This window comes from Cherax quadricarinatus, chromosome 27 (genome assembly GCF_038502225.1).
Source record: "Cherax quadricarinatus isolate ZL_2023a chromosome 27, ASM3850222v1, whole genome shotgun sequence".
NCBI classification, from domain to species: domain Eukaryota; kingdom Metazoa; phylum Arthropoda; class Malacostraca; order Decapoda; family Parastacidae; genus Cherax; species Cherax quadricarinatus.
Window position 1 is genome coordinate 19,744,702 of NC_091318.1, and position 21,276 is coordinate 19,765,977.

Sequence of the window (21,276 nt, forward strand, 5' to 3'; positions counted from 1 at the left end):
GTTCCCTCCATAGTCTCACCAATCTCTACTTGCTTTACCTCCCGTCTCTGAAGTCATGGTATCAGCGTCTCGCGACCCTCGTAGCAATCTTTTGCCTCACAGCATTCTGATTCCTGCTTGCTTACATGCTTTCTGTTACCTCCACTGACCCTAATAGCCCATAGATTTTTATCGCTTCTTGTTGGCATACCTGTCTTTGTGAATAACTTATTTACAATGGAATATTCATGGCCTCAGGGGTAGTTGAGGAGAGCTCCAAATGTTGCTCTCCCAATTTTCCTCAGTATGTGTAGGGCTACAAGAGCCCAAAATTTGTTCAGCTGTTATTCGCCCATTTCAAGCTATGTGCTGTTCATTCTTCAGATTCCTTTCTTGATGAATCATTTAATTAGAGTGCGCTTCTTGTGCGTGTTGGTATACCATATCAACAGGTCTTTGTTCTGTTCATTCTCTGCTGCATTATACAGTAATACCACTAATTTCGTGAGGCTCTATTTTCTATCATCTTTGGGGAGGGTCCCACTGTGACTCTCATGGTGATCAGTTGGAGACTCTACTCACTTCTCATCCTCTCTGTGTTTTAAATATGGGTGCTCCCACCCATTTTGACTCTCGTACTCAGGCTTTCTCTTGCACTAATCTTTCTATCTGCTCCTCGTCAATCGCACTTGATTACGCTTGGTCTGTTCTCCTGGATTTGCATGACAGCGATCACTTTCCTAATCTTTTTACTTCTACTACGTATGTCCAACTGCCTCGTAGCCCCTGTTGGCAATTTGGAGGAGCAAATTGGGACTTATACACTCATCTTACCGCTTTTTGTGGGGACCTTTCTTCATCCTCTACTGATGAGCTGGTGCACCAGTTTTCGACCTTAGTTTTGACTGCAGTGTCACATTCTATTCCTCAAATTTCAGGCAGGTATTCTCAGACATGCATGCCTTGGTCTCCTGCGTGTGCCTGTGCAGTGAGTTTGAAACGTGCTGAGTGGGGCTGTTATCGATATAAGACCTCAGATTGTCTTCTGGATTTTAAGCGGGCAAGGGGAGTTGCTCACCACATCATACACAACGCTAAATGCACTTGTTGGCAAGACTACGTGTTTACCATTACCTCGACTTCACCTACGTGTGTGGTTTGGAAGAAGGTACGGAAATTGTGTGGCAAGTACGCTCCAGACCCAACTCCTGTTTTGCAGGTTGCTGGTGTTAGTGTTGCAGAACCTCTTGAAGTAGTCATGGAAATCGGCAACTATCTTGTCCGTGTCTCCCAAGGGCTTCACCTCTGTCCCTCATTTCTCGCGTCTAAGTCTACCAAGGAGCAACTGCCTTTGGATTTCTCTTCTAATGGAATGGGGCCATATAACGTACCTTTCACTCTCCTAGAGCTGGAGTCCACACTTTCTGCTAGGGAGTCATCAGCAGCTGGGCCTGATGATATTTATATCAGTATGCTACATCTGCATTCTACAGCCCTTACAGTCCTTTTGCATCTTTTCAACTTTATTTGGATGCAAGGGGTTCTCCCTCCACAATGGAAATCTGCCACTGTACTACTGTTTTGCAAACCAGGCACCTCAGGGCTTGATACCTCTCACTATCGTCCCATTGCTCTGACCAGTGCAGTCTAAGGTGATGGAACGAATGGTGAATAGATGTCTGATATGGTATTTGGAGACTCACAATAGTCTTTCTCCTCACCAATATGGCTTTCACAAGGGCCGCTCTACTTTGGACCCCTTGCTCCACTTAGATACGTATATGCAAAATGCCTTTGCTTACAAACACTCCATCCTAGGAGTCTTTTTTGATCTTCAGGAGGCATATGACACCACTTGGAGGTATAACATTGTAGCCCAAGCCCACTCCTTAGGCCTCCATGGTAATCTACCAACCTTCCTTGCTGCTTTATCCGACAGACATTTTTGTGTCTGTGTTGGCGCCTCGCTTTCCTCAGACTTAGTTCAGGCTGAGGGAGTCCCACAAGGTTGTGTCCTTAGCACTACCCTTTTTCTTTTGGCTATAAATGACCTACCTTCTGTTCGTCCATCGCATATTTGATCATCACCTTACGTGGATGACTTCGTTATAGCTTATGCAGGCGCTGACTGTCGCCTGGTAGCGGCCTCCCTTCAAGATGCGATTGACAGCGTTTCCCATTAGGCCACTTCTCATGGATTTAAATTTTCTAGTATGAAAACCCATTTCATTACCTTCACCAGATCTCGTCTCAGATATTCCATTGTATTTAGATGGCTCACGTATTCCAGAATGCGCATTGCTCATGGGGAGCAGATTGCTGGACTCTCCTCCATTTGAATTCCACCCTAGTTTTGTCCAAGCTGGATTATGGTGACCAAGTCTATTCTGTGGCTTTCCCTACAGCTCTAAGTTAAATCCCCTTCATCATCAGGGTATATGTTTATGCCTTGGTGCCTTTTGTTCATCCCCTGCTGAAAGCCTCTATGCTGAGGCGAATGTTTCTTCCTTAGCTGATCATCGTGATGCTCACTGCTTTCATTACTTTGTCCACTCTCATGACCTTTGTGTTTCTTCTACGTATAGGTCTCAGATATTAGTAGAAGCTCATTATTTGTTCGGTGCCCCTGCCTATGCCAACAGTTCTCTCTTCCTCTTCACTCACTCTGGCCTTCTCTCCAGTTGCCTCCCTTGTAAGTTCATTTAGTGTCTGCCTTTTCCCCTGCCCCTTGGGAGGTTCCGACGATTCATGTCTGTTCTCCCCTACTGCCATGCGCCAAAGCTCTCCTGCCTACCACTGCTTCTCGCTCTCTTTTTCTTAATCACTTCCAGTCATATGCTCATGCCGTCGCCGTTTATACAGATGGTTCTAAATCTTCTGACGGTGTTGGATTCATGGCGGTGTTCCCTGACGATGTTTTCCAAGGTCATTTGTTAGATTTGGCTAGTATTTTTACTGCCGAGTTGTTTGCCATTCTCATAGCGCTTCTCCGTATTACACATACGTCTCCTTCAACATCTGTGATCATTTCAGATTCCCTCGGCAATTTACGAGCCATTAAACAATTTTATTCCCCTCAACCACTGGTCTTTCATATTCAACTATGGTTGTGCCGTGTAGCTACCAAAAAACAAAGATGTCATTTTCTGTTGGGTCCCTGGACATGTTGATGTGCAGGGCAATGAACAGGTGGACACTGCTGCGCGGTCAGCTGTACATGATCTACCGGTTTTCTATAGAGGTATTCCGTTCAGGGAAAATTTTAGTCACCTCTGCCCGTCTTCGTGGCCGTTGGCAACAATGGTGGTCAGACATACACCATAACAAATTGCACTCTATTAAACTGCTTTTAGGTTTGTGGATATGCTCTTACCACCGTTGCCATACTCGGGAGACTGTGCTCTCCCGTCTCCGAATTGGCCATACCTGCCTTACCCATGGGTATCTCATGGAATGACACCCTATTCCTCTCTGTGAGGTTTGTCAGGTCCCTATTTTGGTTCTTCACCTTCTTGTGGATTGCCCGGTCTACCAGCGGGCTCGCAGGATTTACCTCCAATGATGCTGCTGCCCTACTACTCTTATCTTATCTTCCCTCCTTGCAGGCGGCCCTGCCTTTGACTTACAATCGCTTTCTGACTTTGTCTGCAACTGCTTTACTGTATGAACTTTGACATACAGCCCTTAGCATTCCTTCCAGCCCTTTTCTCCTTTCACCTCTGATCCCCTCTCCACCTAGCTGTTTATAGCCCTGGCTCTATTTTCTGCCCTGCAGCACTGCATGACCCTTGTCGGTTTAGCACTTTCTTTGATTATAATAATAATGAAGGGGCAGAATAAATACTGTATTCAACAATTTACAATCAATTTTAGAAACTTCATCTGTTTACCTCAATGTTCCACACTTTTATGGTTCCATCAGAGGAAGCAGATACAAGCCACAAATCCTCTGTAGCTACTCTGGGGATGACTCGTAGACTCTTGATGCGCATGGTGTGCGCATCCCACTGCACTAGTTCCAGCTTCGTTGTGATGTCATACAGACAAATATTTTTGCCATCACCACCAACAGCTATGATATCATCCTGAGAAGAGAACAAATCTGATAAAGCATAAAACACTGGTTTAAGTTTTTACAGTTTACCTGGGTATCATCATTATGAGGAAACACTAAATCCATAAGAGTCATACAATGCATAGGATATGGGAAGAGGGGGAGAATCAGGTTTGATTCATAAGAAGGGTTCCTTGAATTATGAGCCCTTCAGCATCAAGGCACCTCCCTCCTTAAATTAAGGTTACTTGGCAGAGTAATATCGGACCAATAATGACTTCAAGCCTTAGTCTGTGAGGAACAGAGGACAAGAGTAGAAATTAGCAAAAATGTAAATTACCAAAGTTAGTACAATACTCCCCTCAAGGGAGGTTCCTTGATGTTTGCGAGGGGCTCTTGGTCTAGGGAATTGGATCTGTGATCCAGTTCCCTGAATGCCTTCCATCCCCCTCTCACAGGTGATGTATAATCCTACGGGTTCAGCGCTCCCCATGATTATTATAATAATAGTATAGTACTGTCTTTAAGCAATTCTCGTTTACAATACAAAGCATTCCTAAAAATTACCAGGCCTCCATTACCATCTATGGAAAAAAACCAACTGTGTGGTTTCTGGTGCTGGTGGCCATATTTTACTGTGACTTGCCTTGAGCACCCTGAATGGTCCCGATTCATTAATCAAATACATGAATGAAGATATGAAACTGGTTCTAGGTAGTACCGCCCAGGAAGGTACTGTCGCCCTACCAAGTGAGTGTGAAATGGAAGCCTGTAATTGTTTTATATGATGGTAGGATTGCTGGTCTTTTTTCTGTCTCACAGACATGCAAGATTTCAGGCATGTCTTGCTACTTCTACTTACATTTAGGTCACAGTACACATGCATGTACAAGCATATATATACACACACCTCTCTGGGTTTTATTCTATTTTCTTACTAGTTCTTGTTTATTTCTGCTTATCTCCATGGGGAAGTGGAACAGAATTCTTCCTCCGTAAGCCATGCGTGTTGTAAGAGGTGACTAAAATGCCGGGAGCAAGGGGCTAGTAACCCCTTCTCCAGTATAAATTACTAAATTTAAAAAGAGAAACTTTTGTTTTTCTTTTTGGGCCACCCCGCCTTGTTGGGATACGGCCGGTTTGTTGAAAAAACAAAAAAACAAAATAAAAATTAAATAAATAAATAAATATATATATATATTTTTTTTCAACAAGTCGGCCGTCTCCCACCGAGGCAGGGTGACCCAAAAAAGAAAGAAAATATCCAAAAAAAAAATACTTTCATCATCATTCAACACTTTCACCACACTCGCACATTATCACTGTTTTTGCAGAGGTGCTCAGAATACAACAGTCTAGAAGCATACACATATAAAGATACACAACATATCCCTCCAAACTGCCAATATCCCAAACCCCTCCTTTAAAGTGCAGGCATTGTACTTCCCATTTCCAGGACTCAAGTCCGACTATATGAAAATAACCGGTTTCCCTGAATCCCTTCACTAAATATTACCCTGCTCACACTCCAACAGATCGTCAGGTCCCAAGTACCATTCGTCTCCATTCACTCCTATCTAACACCGGCCGATTCCCACCAAGGCAGGGTGGCCCGAAAAAGAAAAACTTTCACCATCATTCACTCCATCACTGTCTAGCCAAAAGGGTGCTTTACACTACAGTTTTTAAACTGCAACATTAACACCCCTCCTTCAGAGTGCAGGCACTGTACTTCCCATCTCCAGGACTCAAGTCCGGCCTGCCGGTTTCCCTGAACCCCTTCATAAATGTTACTTTGCTCACACTCCAACAACACGTCAAGTATTAAAAACCATTTGTCTCCATTCACTCCTATCAAACATGCTCAAGCATGCCTGCTGGAAGTCCAAGCCCCTCGCACACAAAACCTCCTTTACCCCCTCCCTCCAACCTTTCCTAGGCCGACCCCTACCCCGCCTTCCTTTCACTACAGACTGATACACTCTTGAAGTCACTCTGTTTCGCTCCATTCTCTCTACATGTCCGAACCACCTCAACAACCCTTCCTCAGCCCTCTGGACAACAGTTTTGGTAATCCCGCACCTCCTCCTAACTTCCAAACTACGAATTCTCTGCATTATATTCACACCACACATTGCCCTCAGACATGACATCTCCACTGCCTCCGGCCTTCTCCTCACTGCAACATTCATCACCCATGCTTCACACCCATATAAGAGCGTTGGTAAAACTATACTCTCACACATTCCCCTCTTTGCCTCCAAGGACAAAGTTCTTTGTCTCCACAGACTCCTAAGTGCACCACTCACCCTTTTCCCCTCATCAATTCTATGATTCACCTCATCTTTCATAGACCCATCCGCTGACACGTCAACTCCCAAATATCTGAATACATTCACCTCCTCCATACTCTCTCCCTCCAATCTGATATACAATCTTTCATCACCTAATCTTTTTGTTATCCTCGTAACCTTACTCTTTCCTGTATTCACTTTTAATTTTCTTCTTTTGCACACCCTACCAAATTCATCCACCAATCTCTGCAACTTCTCTTCAGAAATCTCCCAAGAGCACAGTGTCATCAGCAAAGAGCAACTGTGGCAATTCCCACTTTGTTTGATTCTTTATCTTTTAACTCCACGCCTCTTGCCAAGACCCTCGCATTTACTTCTCTTACAACCCCATCTATAAATATATTAAACAACCACGGTGACATCACACATCCTTGAGCCTCACTATCCTCGTAAAAACTCTTCACTGCTTTCAGTAACCTACCTCCTACACCATACACCTGCAACATCTGCCACACTGCCCCCCTATCCACCCTGTCATACGCCTTTTCCAAATCCATAAATGCCACAAAGACCTCTTTAGCCTTATCTAAATACTGTTCACTTATGTGTTTCACTGTAAACACCTGGTCCACACACCCCCTACCTTTCCTAAAGTCTCCTTGTTCATCTGCTATCCTATTCTCCATCTTACTCTTAATTCCTTCAATAATAACTCTACCATACACTTTACCAGGTATACTCAACAGACTTATTCCCCTATAATTTTTGCACTCTCTTTTGTCCCTTTTGCCTTTATACAAAGGAACTATGCATGCTCTCTGCCAATCCCTAGGTACCTTACCTTCTTCCATACATTTATTAAATAATTGCACCAACCACTCCAAAACTATATCCCCACCTGCTTTTAACATTTCTATCTTTATCCCATCAATCCCGGCTGCCTTACCCCCTTTCATTTTACCTACTGCCCCACGAACTTCCCCCACACTCACAACTGGCTCTTCCTCACTCCTACAAGATGTTATTCCTCCTTGCCCTATACACGAAATCACAGCTTCCCTATCTTCATCAACGTTTAACAATTCCTCGAAATATTCCCTCCATCTTCCCAATACCTCTAACTCTTCATTTAATAACTCTCCTCTCCAATTTTTAACTGACAAATCCATTTTTTCTCTAGGCTTCCTTAACTTGTTAATCTCACTCCAAAACTTTTTCTTATTTTCAACAAAATTTGTTGATAACATCTCACTCACTCTCTCATTTGCTCTCTTTTTACATTGCTTCACCACTCTCTTAACCTCTCTCTTTTTCTCCATATACTCTTCCCTCCTTGCATCACTTCTACTTTGTAAAAACTTCTCATATGCTAAATTTTTCTCCCTTACTACTCTCTTTACATCATCATTCCACCAATCGTTCCTCTTCCCTCCCGCATCCACCTTCCTGTAACCACAAACTTCTGCTGAACACTCCAACACTACATTTTTAAACCTACCCCATACCTCTTCGACCCCATTGCCTATGCTCTCATTAGCCCATCTATCCTCCAATAGCTGTTTATATCTTACCCTAACTGCCTCCTCTTTTAGTTTATAAACCTTCACCTCTCTCTTCCCTGATGCATCTATTCTCCTTGTATCCCATCTACCTTTTACTCTCAGTGTAGCTACAAATAGAAAGTGATCTGATATATCTGTGGCCCCTCTATAAACATGTACATCCTGAAGTCTACTCAACAGTCTTTTATCTACCAATACATAATCCAACAAACTACTGTCATTTCGCCCTACATCATATCTTGTATACTTATTTATCCTCTTTTTCTTAAAATATGTATTACCTATAACTAAACCCCTTTCTATACAGAGTTCAATCAAAGGGCTCCCATTATCATTTACACCTGGCACCCCAAACTTACCTACCACACCCTCTCTAAAAGTTTCTCCTACTTTAGCATTCAGGTCCCCTACCACAATTACTCTCTCACTTGGTTCAAAGGCTCCTATACATTCACTTAACATCTCCCAAAATCTCTCTCTCTCCTCTACATTCCTCTCTTCTCCAGGTGCATACACGCTTATTATGACCCACTTTTCGCATCCAACCTTTACTTTAATCCACATAATTCTTGAATTTACAAATCCTAATTCTCTTTTCTCCTTCCATAACTGATCCTTCAACATTACTGCTATCCCTTCCTTTGCTCTAACTCTCTCAGATACTCCAGATTTAATCCCATTTATTTCCCCCCACCGAAACTCCCCTACCCCCTTCAGCTTTGTTTCGCTTAGGGCCAGGACATCCAACTTCTTTTCATTCATAACATCAGCAATCGTCTGTTTCTTGTCATCCGCGCTACATCCACGCACATTCAAGCATCCCAGTTTTATAAAGTTTTTCTTCTTCTCTTTTTTAGTAAATGTCTACAGGAGAAGGGGTTACTAGCCCATTGCTCCCGGCATTTTAGTCGCCTCATACGACATGCATGGCTTACGGAGGAAAGATTCTTTTCCACTTCCCCATGGACAATAGAAGAAATAAAGAAGAACAAGAGCTATTTAGAAAAAGGAGAAAAACCTAGATGTATGTATATATATATATGCATGTGTGTGTCTGTGAAGTGTGACCAAAGTGTAAGTAGGAGTAGCAAGATATCCCTGTTATCTAGCGTGTTTATGAGACAGAAAAAGAAACCAGCAATCCTACCATCATGCAAAACAGTTACAGGTTTCTGTTTCACAGTCATCTGGCAGGACGGTAGTACTTCCCTGGGTGGTTGCTGTCTACCAACCTACTTCTTTCTTCTTTCAACACACCGGCTGTATCCCACCGAGGCGGGGTGGCCCAAAAGGAAAAACGAAAGTTTCTCCTTTTACATTTAGTAATATATACAGGAGAAGAGGTTACTAGCCCCTTGTTCCCGGCATTTTAGTCGCCTCTTACAACACGCATGGCTTACGGAGGAAGAATTCTGTTCCACTTCCCCATGGAGATAAGAGGAAATAAACAAGAATAAGAACTAGAAAGAAAATAGAAGAAAACCCAGAGGGGTGTGTATATATGTGCTTGTACATGTATGTGTAGTGTGACCTAAGTGTAAGTAGAAGTAGCAAGACGTACCTGAAATCTTGCATGTTCATGAGACAGAAAAAAGGACACCAGCAATCCTACCATCATGTAAAACAATTACAGGCTTTCGTTTTACACTCACTTGGCAGGACGGTAGTACCTCCCTGGGCGGTTGCTGTCTACCAACCTACTATTATTATTATTATTATTAGCAGTAGCAGTAGCACAAATGTTTGATTCTTTGCTGTGTTCAAGAGTAACCACATGATGTCACCTTCCAATACCTGTCCGAATAGCCATTCCAATATGCAGTCATAAATGGGTTGACATTATTTATACTGTAGTTTAATAGCAAATAATGAACAAACAAAACACTCACCACACAGTGGTGGGAGGGCTGGCTGCCAGTTGTGGGGGGTCAGAGGGAGGGTAGTAGGGACTCGCAGTGGTGGAGGCAGTGGTATTTAATAGCATACATGTTATTAAGGCATAACGTATGTATTTAGTACAATTTACGACGTTTTCATGTACAGTGGACCCCCGGTTAACGATATTTTTTCACTCCAGAAGTATGTTCAGGTGCCAGTACTGACCGAATTTGTTCCCATAAGGAATATTGTGAAGTAGATTAGTCCATTTCACAGCCCCAAACATACACGTACAAACGCACTTACATAAATACACTTACATAATTGGTCGCATTCGGAGGTGATCGTTATGCGGGGGTCCACTGTATTTTATGATTGTTCATGGTTCGACAAGTTAAGGAAGCAGTATTGTATTATATTTCCCTACAATATATTGGGGCACCAAACATTCGTGATTTTTCAACATTCGCGAGGCTCTTGATCCCCTAACCCTCGTGAATGTTGAGGGAGACCTGTATTGAGGTTCCACTGTATTAGTATCAGTATTGAAGGGCATCTGTAAGATTCTGATGGTATCAGTGGGTATCGGCTAATTTTGATAGTAATGGTATTGGTAAAATTTTTTACATCGCCCCATCCCCAATGAAGATTTTTTTTTTCAACACGTCGGTCATCTCCCACCGAGGCAGAGTGACCCAAAAAAGAAAGAAAATCCCAAAAAAGAAAATACTTTCATTATCATTCAACACTTTCACCTCACTCATACAAAATCACTGTCTTTGCAGAGGCGCCCAGAAACGACAGTTTAGCAGCATATAAAAAGATACATAACATATCCCTCCAAACTGCCTAATCAAGATGTAGTGTTTAAATTTTTATACATTTTCATAAAGTCACTGTTTACATACATTTAAATCTGTGAAACATATAGTTTACCTGATAAATCTATCTAGCAGTTATATCCTTCAGTTTCATTCCATAATTAAGCCTTTGGGCAATACCTTTTGGCATTTATGTAATTTGATTTATTACAGGAGTCAAGTCATCCATGAAAGATATGTCATGTTATTCACAGATTTTCTCAATATCCCCTTATTTATATCTTTATTACTTATCTTTTCATCTATTTTACTGAATGACCTACACACTCTAACAACAATCCTAACCTAAGACACACCAATGTTCAAAGTTTAAAGTGAATCAGATGAGTCTTTCTCATGTTACTGCATGAAAACCAAATCTGGGAATGGTCAATGTAAATTTAGCGAGGGGAAATCTGTATATGCTAATACTACTAATAAGAGAAGTGTAGAGGAGAGAGAGAGATTTTGGGAAATGTTGAGTGAATGCGTGGGGAGTTTTGAATCAAGTGTGAGAGTAATGGTGGTTGGGGATTTCAATGCTAAAGTGGGTAAAAATGTTATAGAGGGAGTAGTAGGTAAATTTGGGGTGCCAGGGGTAAATGTAAATGGGGAGCCTTTAATTGAGCTATGTGTAGAAAGAGATTTGGTAATAAGTAATACATATTTTATGAAAAAGAGGATAAATAAATATACAAGGTATGATGTAGCACGTAATGAAAGTAGTTTATTAGATTATGTATTGGTGGATAAAAGGTTGATGGGTAGGTTTCAGGATGTACATGTTTATAGAGGGGCAACTGATATATCGGATCATTATTTAGTTGTAGCTACAGTTAGAGTAAGAGGTAGATGGGAAAAGAGGAAGGTGGCAACAACAAGTAAGAGGGAGGTGAAAGTGTATAAACTAAGGGAGGAGGAAGTTCGGGTGAGATATAAGCGACTATTGGCAGAAAGGTGGGCTAGTGCAAAGATGAGTAGTGGGGGGGTTGAAGAGGGTTGGAATAGTTTTAAAAATGCAATATTAGAATGTGGGGCAGAAGTTTGTGGTTATAGGAGGGTGGGGGCAGGAGGAAAGAGGAGTGATTGGTGGAATGATGAAGTAAAGGGTGTGATAAAAGAGAAAAAGGTAGCTTATGAGAGGTTTTTACAAAGCCAGAAGTGTTATAAGAAGAGCAGAGTATATGGAGAGTAAAAGAAAGGTAAAGAGAGTGGTGAGAGAGTGCAAAAGGAGAGCAGATGATAGAGTGGGAGAGGCACTGTCAAGAAATTTTAATGAAAATAAGAAAAAATTTTTGGAGTGAGTTAAACAAGTTAAGAAAGCCTAGGGAAAGTATGGATTTGTCAGATAAAAACAGAGTAGGGGAGTTAGTAGATGGGGAGATGGAGGTATTAGGTAGATGGCGAGAATATTTTGAGGAACTTTTAAATGTTAAGGAAGAAAGAGAGGCAGTAATTTCATGCACTGGTCAGGGAGGTATACCATCTTTTAGGAGTGAAGAAGAGCAGAATGTAAGTGTGGGGGAGGTACGTGAGGCATTACGTAGAATGAAAGGGGGTAAAGCAGCTGGAACTGATGGGATCATCACAGAAATGTTAAAAGCAGGGGGGGATATAGTGTTGGAGTGGTTGGTACTTTTGTTTAATAAATGTATGAAAGAGAAGGTACCTAGGGATTGGCGGAGAGCATGTATAGTCCCTTTATATAAAGGGAAAGGGGACAAAAGAGACTGTAAAAATTATAGAGGAATAAGTTTACCGAGTATACCGGGAAAAGTGTACGGTAGGGTTATAATTGAAAGAATTAGAGGTAAGACAGAATGTAGGATTGCGGATGAGCAAGGAGGTTTCAGAGTGGGTAGGGGATGTGTAGATCAAGTGTTTACATTGAAGCATATATGGGAACAGTATTTAGATAAAGGTAGGGAAGTTTTTATTGCATTTATGGATTTAGAAAAGGCATATGATAGAGTGGATAGAGGAGCAATGTGGCAGATGTTGCAAGTACAGTGGACCCCCGCATACCGATGGCATCACATAGCGATTAATCCGCATACCGCTTGCTTTAATCGCCAAAATTTTGCCTCACATACCGCTTAAAAACCCGCTCACCGATTTTCGTCCGAGATGCGTCCAATGTGCGGCCTGAGCCACGCTCACATGTTCCGCCGGTGGCATTGTTTACCAGCCAGCCTCCGCGGTAACATCCAAGCATACAATCGGAATATTTCGTATTATTACAGTGTTTTCGGTGCTTTTTCTGGAAAATAAGTGACCATGGGCCCCAAGAAAGCTTCTAGTGCCAACCCTACAGCAATAAGGGTGAGAATTACAATAGAGATGAAGAAAAAGATCATTGATAAGTATGAAAGTGGAGTGCGTGTCTCCGAGCTGGCCAGGTTGTAAAATAAACCCCAATCAACCATCGCTACTATTGGTGGTACAGCTGCTGCTGCTGCTGCACTGTCAGCTGCTGTTGCTGCTGCACTGTCAGCTGCTGCTGCTGCTGCTGTAGCATCGTCTGCTGCTGCTGTAACATCGTCTGTTGCTGCTGTAGCGTCGTCTGTTGCTGCTGTACCACCGTCAGCTGCTGCTGCTGCTGTAGCATCGTCTGCTGCTGCTGTAACATCGTCTGTTGCTGCTGTAGCATCGTCTGTTGCTGCTGTACCACCGTCAGCTGCTGCTGCTGCTGTAGCATCGTCTGCTGCTGCTCTAACATCGTCTGTTGCTGCTGTAGCATCGTCTGCTGCTGCTGTAGCATCGTCTGTTGCTGCTGTACCACCGTCAGCTGCTGCTGCTGCTGTAGCACCTTTGTTGGTGTGGCTTATTGAGAATACCAAGAAACAATTAACCCCAGAGGATTTGCCACCCAGGATAACCCAAAAAAGTCAGTGTCATCGAAGACTGGGATGGGTATGGGGTGCATAAAGATATTAAACTAAAGTAAGTGTGTGTGTGTGTGTGTGTGTGTGTGTGTGTGTGTGTGTGTGTGTGTGTGTGTGTGTGTGTGTGTGTGTGTGTGTGTGTGTGTGTGTGTGTGTGTGTGTGTGTGTGTGTGTGTGTGTGTGTGTGTGTGTGTGTGTGTGTGTGTGTGTGTGTGTGTGTGTGTGTGTGTGTGTGTGTGTGTGTGTGTGTGTGTGTGTGTGTGTGTGTGTGTGTGTGTGTGTGTGTGTGTGTGTGTGTGTGACTCAACAATCAATATTTGCACCAATAACTCATTACAGTTGTGACCGGGTGTGGAAGTGTGAATTGCTCATTACTCTATAATTTGTTCATGATTGTAGCCAAAGTATAAACGTAAGTAACCATTCTACAGAATTCATTACCTTTGTAACTTGTGAGCTCATTACCTTTGTACCTAGTTCAGCTATCAAAACTTTGGGGGCCCAGTCCCTGGACCCATTACGTACCTCTGTAATCTGTAAATACCTTTGTAACTTGTCATGATTGTGACCAGACTTACCTGGAGTTCATTACCTTTGTAAATTGTGAGTTCATTACCTTTGTAAATTGTGAGTTCATTACCTTTGTAAATTGTGAGTTCATTACCTCTGTAACTTGCTCAGCTATCAAAACTTTGGAGTCCAGTCCCTGGACCAATTATGTACCTCTGTAATCTTTTGACTACTGCCCACAGGATGCGTATGGGGTGCATAATAAACATATTAAACTAACTAACATCGAAGACTGTCTAACTTATTTCCATTGGGGTCCTTAATCTTGTCTCCCAGGATGCAATCCACACAAGTCGACTAACACCCAGGTGAACAGGGAAAAATGCCTGGAACTAGTGCTCATATTGGTGAATTTAAAGCCAGTAAAGGTTGGTTTGAGAGATTTAAGAATCGTAGTGGCATACACAGTGTGATAAGGCCTGTTCTGGAAGAAAATGCCAAACAGGACCTACAGTACTCAGGAGGAAAAGGCACTCCCAGGACACAGTGTCTCATCAGTCATTGCTGCATCTTCAATAAAGGTAAGTGTCATTTATTCTTCATTTAGTAGACTAGTACATGCACAATATATACTGTGCATGTACTACTCTACTACTGTGCATGTATCCTTCTATTTGTGTGTGGGAAAATGTATATTGCATGTGGTAAAAAAATTTTTTTTCATACTTTGGGTGTCTTGCACGGATTAATTTTATTTCCATTATTTCTTATGGGGAAAATTCATTCACATACCGATTATTTCGCATAACAATTACCCCTCTTGCACGGATTAAAATCGTTATGCGGGGGTCCACTGTATATGGAATAGGTGGTAAGTTATTAAATGCTGTAAAGAGTTTTTATGAGAATAGTGAGGCTCAGGTTAGGGTGTGTAGAAGAGAGGGAGACTACTTCCCGGTAAAAGTAGGTCTTAGACAGGGATGTGTAATGTCACCATGGTTGTTTAATAGATGGGGTTGTAAAGGAAGTAAATGCTAGGGTGTTCGGGAGAGGGGTGGGATTAAATTTTGGGGAATCAAATTCAAAATGGGAATTGACACAGTTACTTTTTGCTGATGATACTGTGCTTATGGGAGATTCTAAAGAAAAATTGCAAAGGTTAGTGGATGAGTTTGGGAATGTGTGTAAAGGTAGAAAGTTGAAAGTGAATATAGAAAAGAGTAAGGTGATGAGGGTATCAAATGATTTAGATAAAGAAAAATTGGATATCAAATTGGGGAGGAGGAGTATGGAAGAAGTGAATGTTTTCAGATACTTGGGAGTTGACGTGTCAGTGGATGGATTTATGAAGGATGAGGTTAATCATAGAACTGATGAGGGAAAAAAGGTGAGTGGTGCGTTGAGGTATATGTGGAGTCAAAAAACGTTATCTATGGAGGCAAAGAAGGGAATGTATGAAAGTATAGTAGTACCAACACTCTTATATGGGTGTGAAGCTTGGGTGGTAAATGCAGCAGCGAGGAGACGGTTGGAGGCAGTGGAGATGTCCTGTTTAAGGGCAATGTGTGGTGTAAACATTATGCAGAAAATTCGGAGTGTGGAAATTAGGAAAAGGTGTGGAGTTAATAAAAGTATTAGTCAGAGGGCAGAAGAGGGGTTGTTGAGGTGGTTTGGTCATTTTGAGAGAATGGATCAAAGCAGAATGACATGGAAAACATATAAATCTATAGGGGAAGGAAGGCGGGGTAGGGGTTGTCCTCGAAAGGGTTGGAGAGAGGGGGTAAAGGAGGTTTTGTGGGCAAGGGGCTTGGACTTCCAGCAAGCGTGCATGAGCATGTTAGATAGGAGTGAATGGAGACGAATGGTACTTGGGACCTGACGATCTGTTGGAGTGTGAGCAGGGTAATATTTAGTGAAGGGATTCAGGGAAACCGGTTATTTTCATATAGTCAGACTTGAGTCCTGGAAATGGGAAGTACAGTGCCTGCACTTTAAAGGAGGGGTTTGGGATATTGGCAGTTTGGAGGAATATGTTGTGTATCTTTATATGCGTATGCTTCTAAACTGTTGTATTCTGAGCACCTCTGGAAAAACAGTGATAATGTGTGAGTGTGGTGAAAGTGTTGAATGATGATGAAAGTATTTTCTTTTTGGGGATTTTCTTTCTTTTTTGGGTCACCCTGCCTCGGTGGGAGACGGCCGACTTGTTGAAAAAAAAAAAAAAAAAAAAATTATAAGTACCCGAGATTACCTAATGATGACCCACCAATTGCAACATCCCTGCCCAACTTCTTAAAACACAAGCATTATACATTCCACCTCCAGCATCAAGAATTTTTGACTGAAGGGTGAAATGCCTAAAGCTCAGAAAACTAGCTATTAATAATAAAAAAAAAAAATCCAGGCAAGCACTTTTAAATGAGACTATCCAACATATCTATTATTAGGGAATGCATTAAGTGAATTTGTTGTAGTTAATCTTATTAGTAGAGACAAAGACCCCATTCCCCAATAGTGTAAATGCAAATATGATTTCTCAAATGACCACTTCATTTCAGTAATAAACACAAGTCTTTTTTTTTTCAACAAACCAGCTGTATCCCACCGAGGCAGGGTGGCCCAAAAATAAAACAAAACTTTCTCTTTTAAAATTTAATTTATACAGAAGAAGGGGTTCCTAGCCCCTTGCTCTTACAACACACATGGCTTATGGAGGAAAGATTCTGTTCCACTTCCCCATGGAGATCAGAGGAAATAAACAAGAACAAGAACTAGAAAGAAAATAGAAGAAAACCCAGAGGGTGTGTATATATATGCTTGTACATGTATGTGTAGTGTGACCTAAGTGTAAGTAGAAGTAATCTTGCATATTTATCAAACAGAAAAAAGACACCAGCAATCCTACCATCATGTAAAACAATTACAGGTTTCCGTTTTACACTCACTTGGCAGGACGGTAGTACCTCCCTGGGCGGTTGCTGTCCACCAACCTACTACCTACAAAACATAAGTCTATTTTTTTTTTTTTTTCAACAAGTTGGTCGTCTCCCACCGAGGCAGGGTGACCCAAAAAAGAAAGAAAATCCCCAAAAAGAAAATACTTTCATCATCATTCAACACTTTCACCACACTCACACATTATCACTGCTTTTGCAGAGGTGCTCAGAATACAACAGTTTAGAAGCATATACGTATAAAGATACACAACATATCCCTCCAAACTGCCAATATCCCAAACCCCTCCTTTAAAGTGCAGGCATTGTACTTCCCATTTCCAGGACTCAAGTCCGACTATAAGAAAATAACCGGTTTCCCTGAATCCCTTCACTAAATATTACCCTGCTCACACTCCAACAGATCGTCAGGTCCCAAGTATCATTCGTCTCCATTCACTCCTATCTAACACGCTCATGCACGCTTGCTGGAAGTCCAAGCCCCTCGCCCACAAAACCTCCTTTACCCCCTCTTTCCAACCCTTTCGAGGACGACCCCTACCCCTCTTTCCTTCCCCTATAGATTTATATGCTTTCCATGTTATTCTACTTTGATCCATTCTCTCTAAATGACCAAACCACCTCAACAACCCCTCTTCTGCCCTCTGACTAATGCTTTTATTAACTCCACACCTTCTCCTAATTTCCACACTCCGAATTTTCTGCATAATATTTACACCACACATTGCCCTTAGACAGGACATCTCCACTGCCTCCAACCGTCTCCTCGCTGCTGCATTTACCACCCAAGCTTCACATCCATATAAGAGTGTTGGTACTACTATACTTTCATACATTCCCTTCTTTGCCTCCATAGATAACGTTTTTTGACTCCACATATACCTCAACGCACCACTCACCTTTTTTCCCTCATCAATTCTATGATTAACCTCATCCTTCATAAATCCATGCGCCGACACGTCAACTCCCAAGTATCTGAAAACATTCACTTCTTCCATACTCCTCCTCCCCAATTTGATATCCAATTTTTCTTTATCTAAATCATTTGATACCCTCATCACCTTACTCTTTTCTATGTTCACTTTCAACTTTCTACCTTTACACACATTCTCAAACTCATCCACTAACCTTTGCAATTTTTCTTTAGAATCTCCCATAAGCACAGTATCATCAGCAAAAAGTAACTGTGTCAATTCCCATTTTGAATTTGATTCCCCATAATTTAATCCCACCCCTCTCCCGAACACCCTAGCATTTACTTCTTTTACAACCCCATCTATAAATATATTAAACAACCATGGTGACATTACACATCCCTGTCTAAGACCTACTTTTACCGGGAAGTAGTCTCCCTCTCTTCTACACACCCTAACCTGAGCCTCACTATCCTCATAAAAGCTCTTTACAGCATTTAGTAACTTACCACCTATTCCATAAACTTGCAACATCTGCCACATAAGTCTTATATGTTTTAAATCAATGGAATGACACATCCTCAAAATATGAAGCAAATCAATCAAAAAATTTAATAAAGACAAAACATTAAATATCATGATTAACTAACCCTTGCAAAACCTACCATGATAAATATTAATGATGTGACTTTTTCCTTGAAGTCCACAGAATGGACCACTTGTCCCAAGGACACTTCATACACATCAACACAACTTCCCTTCACTACAAGGTAGTGTGTGCCAGGTGGAGACCAGTGGACACTGTCAGCAACTATAGAAAAGAAAATGCATATTTATAGATACAGTATACATTTGTCACACAAAGTGGGAGTTGTCACATTTGCTCTTTGCTGATGACACTGTGCTCTTGGGAGATTCTGAAGAGAAGTTACAGAGGTTGGTGGATGAATTTGGTAGGGTGTGTAAAAGAAGAAAATTAAAAGTGAATACAGGAAAGAGTAAGGTGATGAGGATAACAAAAAGATTAGGTGATGAAAGATTGGATATCAGATTGGAGGGAGAGAGTATGGAGGAGGTGAATGTATTCAGATATTTGGAAGTGGACGTGTCAGCGGATGGGTCTATGAAAGATGAGGTGAATCATAGAATTGATGAGGGGAAAAGGGTGAGCAGTGCACTTAGGAGTCTGTGAAGACAAAGAACTTTATCCCTGGAGGCAAAGAGGGGAATGTATGATAGTATAATTTTGCCAACGCTCTTATATGGGTGTGAAGCATGGGTGATGAATGTTGCAGCGAGGAGAAGGCTGGAGGCAGTGGAGATGTCATGTCTGAGGGCAATGTGTGGTGTGAATAATGCAGAGAATTCGTAGTTTAGAAGTTAGGAGGAGGTGCGGGATTGCCAAAACTGTTGTCCAGAGGGCTGAGGAAGGGTTGTTGAGGTGGTTCGGACATGTAGAGAGAATGGAGCGAAACAGAATGACTTCAAGAGTGGAAGGAAGGCAGGGTAGGGGTCGGCCTAGGAAAGGTTGGAGGGAGGGGGGTAAAGGAGGTTTTGTGTGCGAGGGGCTTGGGCTTCCAGTGGGCATGCGTGAGTGTATTTGATAGGAGTGAATGGAGACAAATGGTTTTTAACACTTAACATGCTGTTGGAGTGTGAGCAAAGTAACATTTGTGAAGGGATTCAGGGAAACCGGCAGGCCGGACTTGAGTCCTGGAGATGGGAAGTACAGTGCCTGCACTCTGAAGGAGGGGTGTTAATGTTGCAGTTTAAAAACTGTAGTGTAAAGCACCCTTCTGGCAAGACAGTGATGGAGTGAATGATGGTGAAAGTTTTTCTTTTTCGGGCCACCTTGCCTTGGTGGGAACTGGCCAGTGTGCCAATAAAAAAAATAATAATAAGTCCCTGTAAGGTAAAACATTTGTAAATAAAAGTTTTTTTTACACAAGCCTTTTTACCATATTTATTAGCAAGTCTTGTCATTGAAAATTAAAATTTATAACTGGTTAAGACCCATATAATGTCAACTGAAATTTATTAGTTTTAAGTGAAAGATGTCATGGATATATGGGCTATCCATGTAATGTGTATGATTAGTTCCCTGAAGAACAAATTTTTACAACAATTTTATGAGAACAAAACAAGTATATAGCACCTTGGTTTGCAAATGCTTCCCATTATTAATGCTATAGCGCATTGCTTTTTAAATATTTCTAACCAGATGTGAAAATATTTAGTACTGCAGTTTTGGTTATTCATTTCTTTAAAAAACTGTGGCCTTCTCTATCATAATTCTCCCAATATAAGACATATTATAATTGCATACAAGACAAACTAGTCAAATTCTTAACCAGCAGGTCCCCATAAAATTTTACTCTTTTTTTTTTTAATATAATGTTCAAACAATTAGCTTCTGAATAAAATGTATAAATTATAGTATGTGTTTTTGTCAAATCATGTAAAGTTTAGTTGTTCTTAAAAATGTATTCCCCCAATTAGTCTTAATATATATATATACTGTGGACCCCCGCATACCGCACGCATCGCATACTGTACAATCCGCATACCGCTCGCTTTTTTCGCAAAAATTTTGCCTCGCATACCACCCAAAAACCCGCTCACCGCCCTTCGTCCGAGACGTGTCCAATGTGCGGCCTGAGCCACGCTCACATGTTCCGCCGGTGGCATTGTTTACCAGCCAGCCTCCGCGGTAACATCCAAGCATACTATTGGAACATTTCATATTATTACAGTGTTTTTGGTGATTTTTTTCTGGAAAATAAGTGACCATGGGCCCCAAGAAAGCTTCTAGTGCCAACCCTACAGCAATAAGGGTGAGAATTACTATAGAGATGAAGAAAAAGATCATCGATAAGTATGAAAGTGGAGTGCGTGTCTCCGAGCTGGCCAGGTTGTATAATAAACCCCAATCAACCATCGCTACTATTGGTGGTACAGCTGCTGCTGTACCACCGTCAGCTGCTGCTGCACTGTCAGCTGCTGCTGCTGTTGTACCACCGTCAGCTGCTGCTGCTGCTGTAGCATCGTCTGCTGCTGCTGTAGCATTGTCTGGTGCTGCTGTAGCATCGTCTGCTGCTGCTGTAGCATCGTCTGTTGCTGCTGTAGCATCGTCTGTTGCTGCTGTAGCATCGTCTGCTGCTGCTGTAACATCGTCTGCTGCTGCTGTAGCATCGTCTGCTGCTGCTGTAGCATCGTCTGTTGCTGCTGTAGCATCGTCTGTTGCTGCTGTACCACCGTCAGCTGCTGCTGCTGCTGTACCACCGTCAGCTGCTGCTGCTGCTGTAGCACCGTTGTTGGTGTGGCTTATTGAGAATACCAAGAAACAATTAACCCCAGAGGATTTTCCACCCAGGATAACCCAAAAA

At 42.0% G+C, this 21,276-nt stretch overlaps 1 protein-coding gene across 1 annotated transcript in view; it reads right to left on the reverse strand.

Annotated features, from left to right (window-relative positions):
• Positions 1-21,276, reverse strand: part of LOC128691184 (p21-activated protein kinase-interacting protein 1-like) — a 51,172-nt gene that overhangs the window by 11,273 nt on the left and 18,623 nt on the right. The window contains exons 5-6 of the mRNA XM_070089082.1: positions 18,556-18,701; positions 3,870-4,064 (exon numbers count right to left, since the gene is read on the reverse strand). Coding sequence (XP_069945183.1) covers positions 3,870-4,064; positions 18,556-18,701 — 341 coding nt within the window. The remainder of the gene's footprint in view (positions 1-3,869; positions 4,065-18,555; positions 18,702-21,276) is intronic.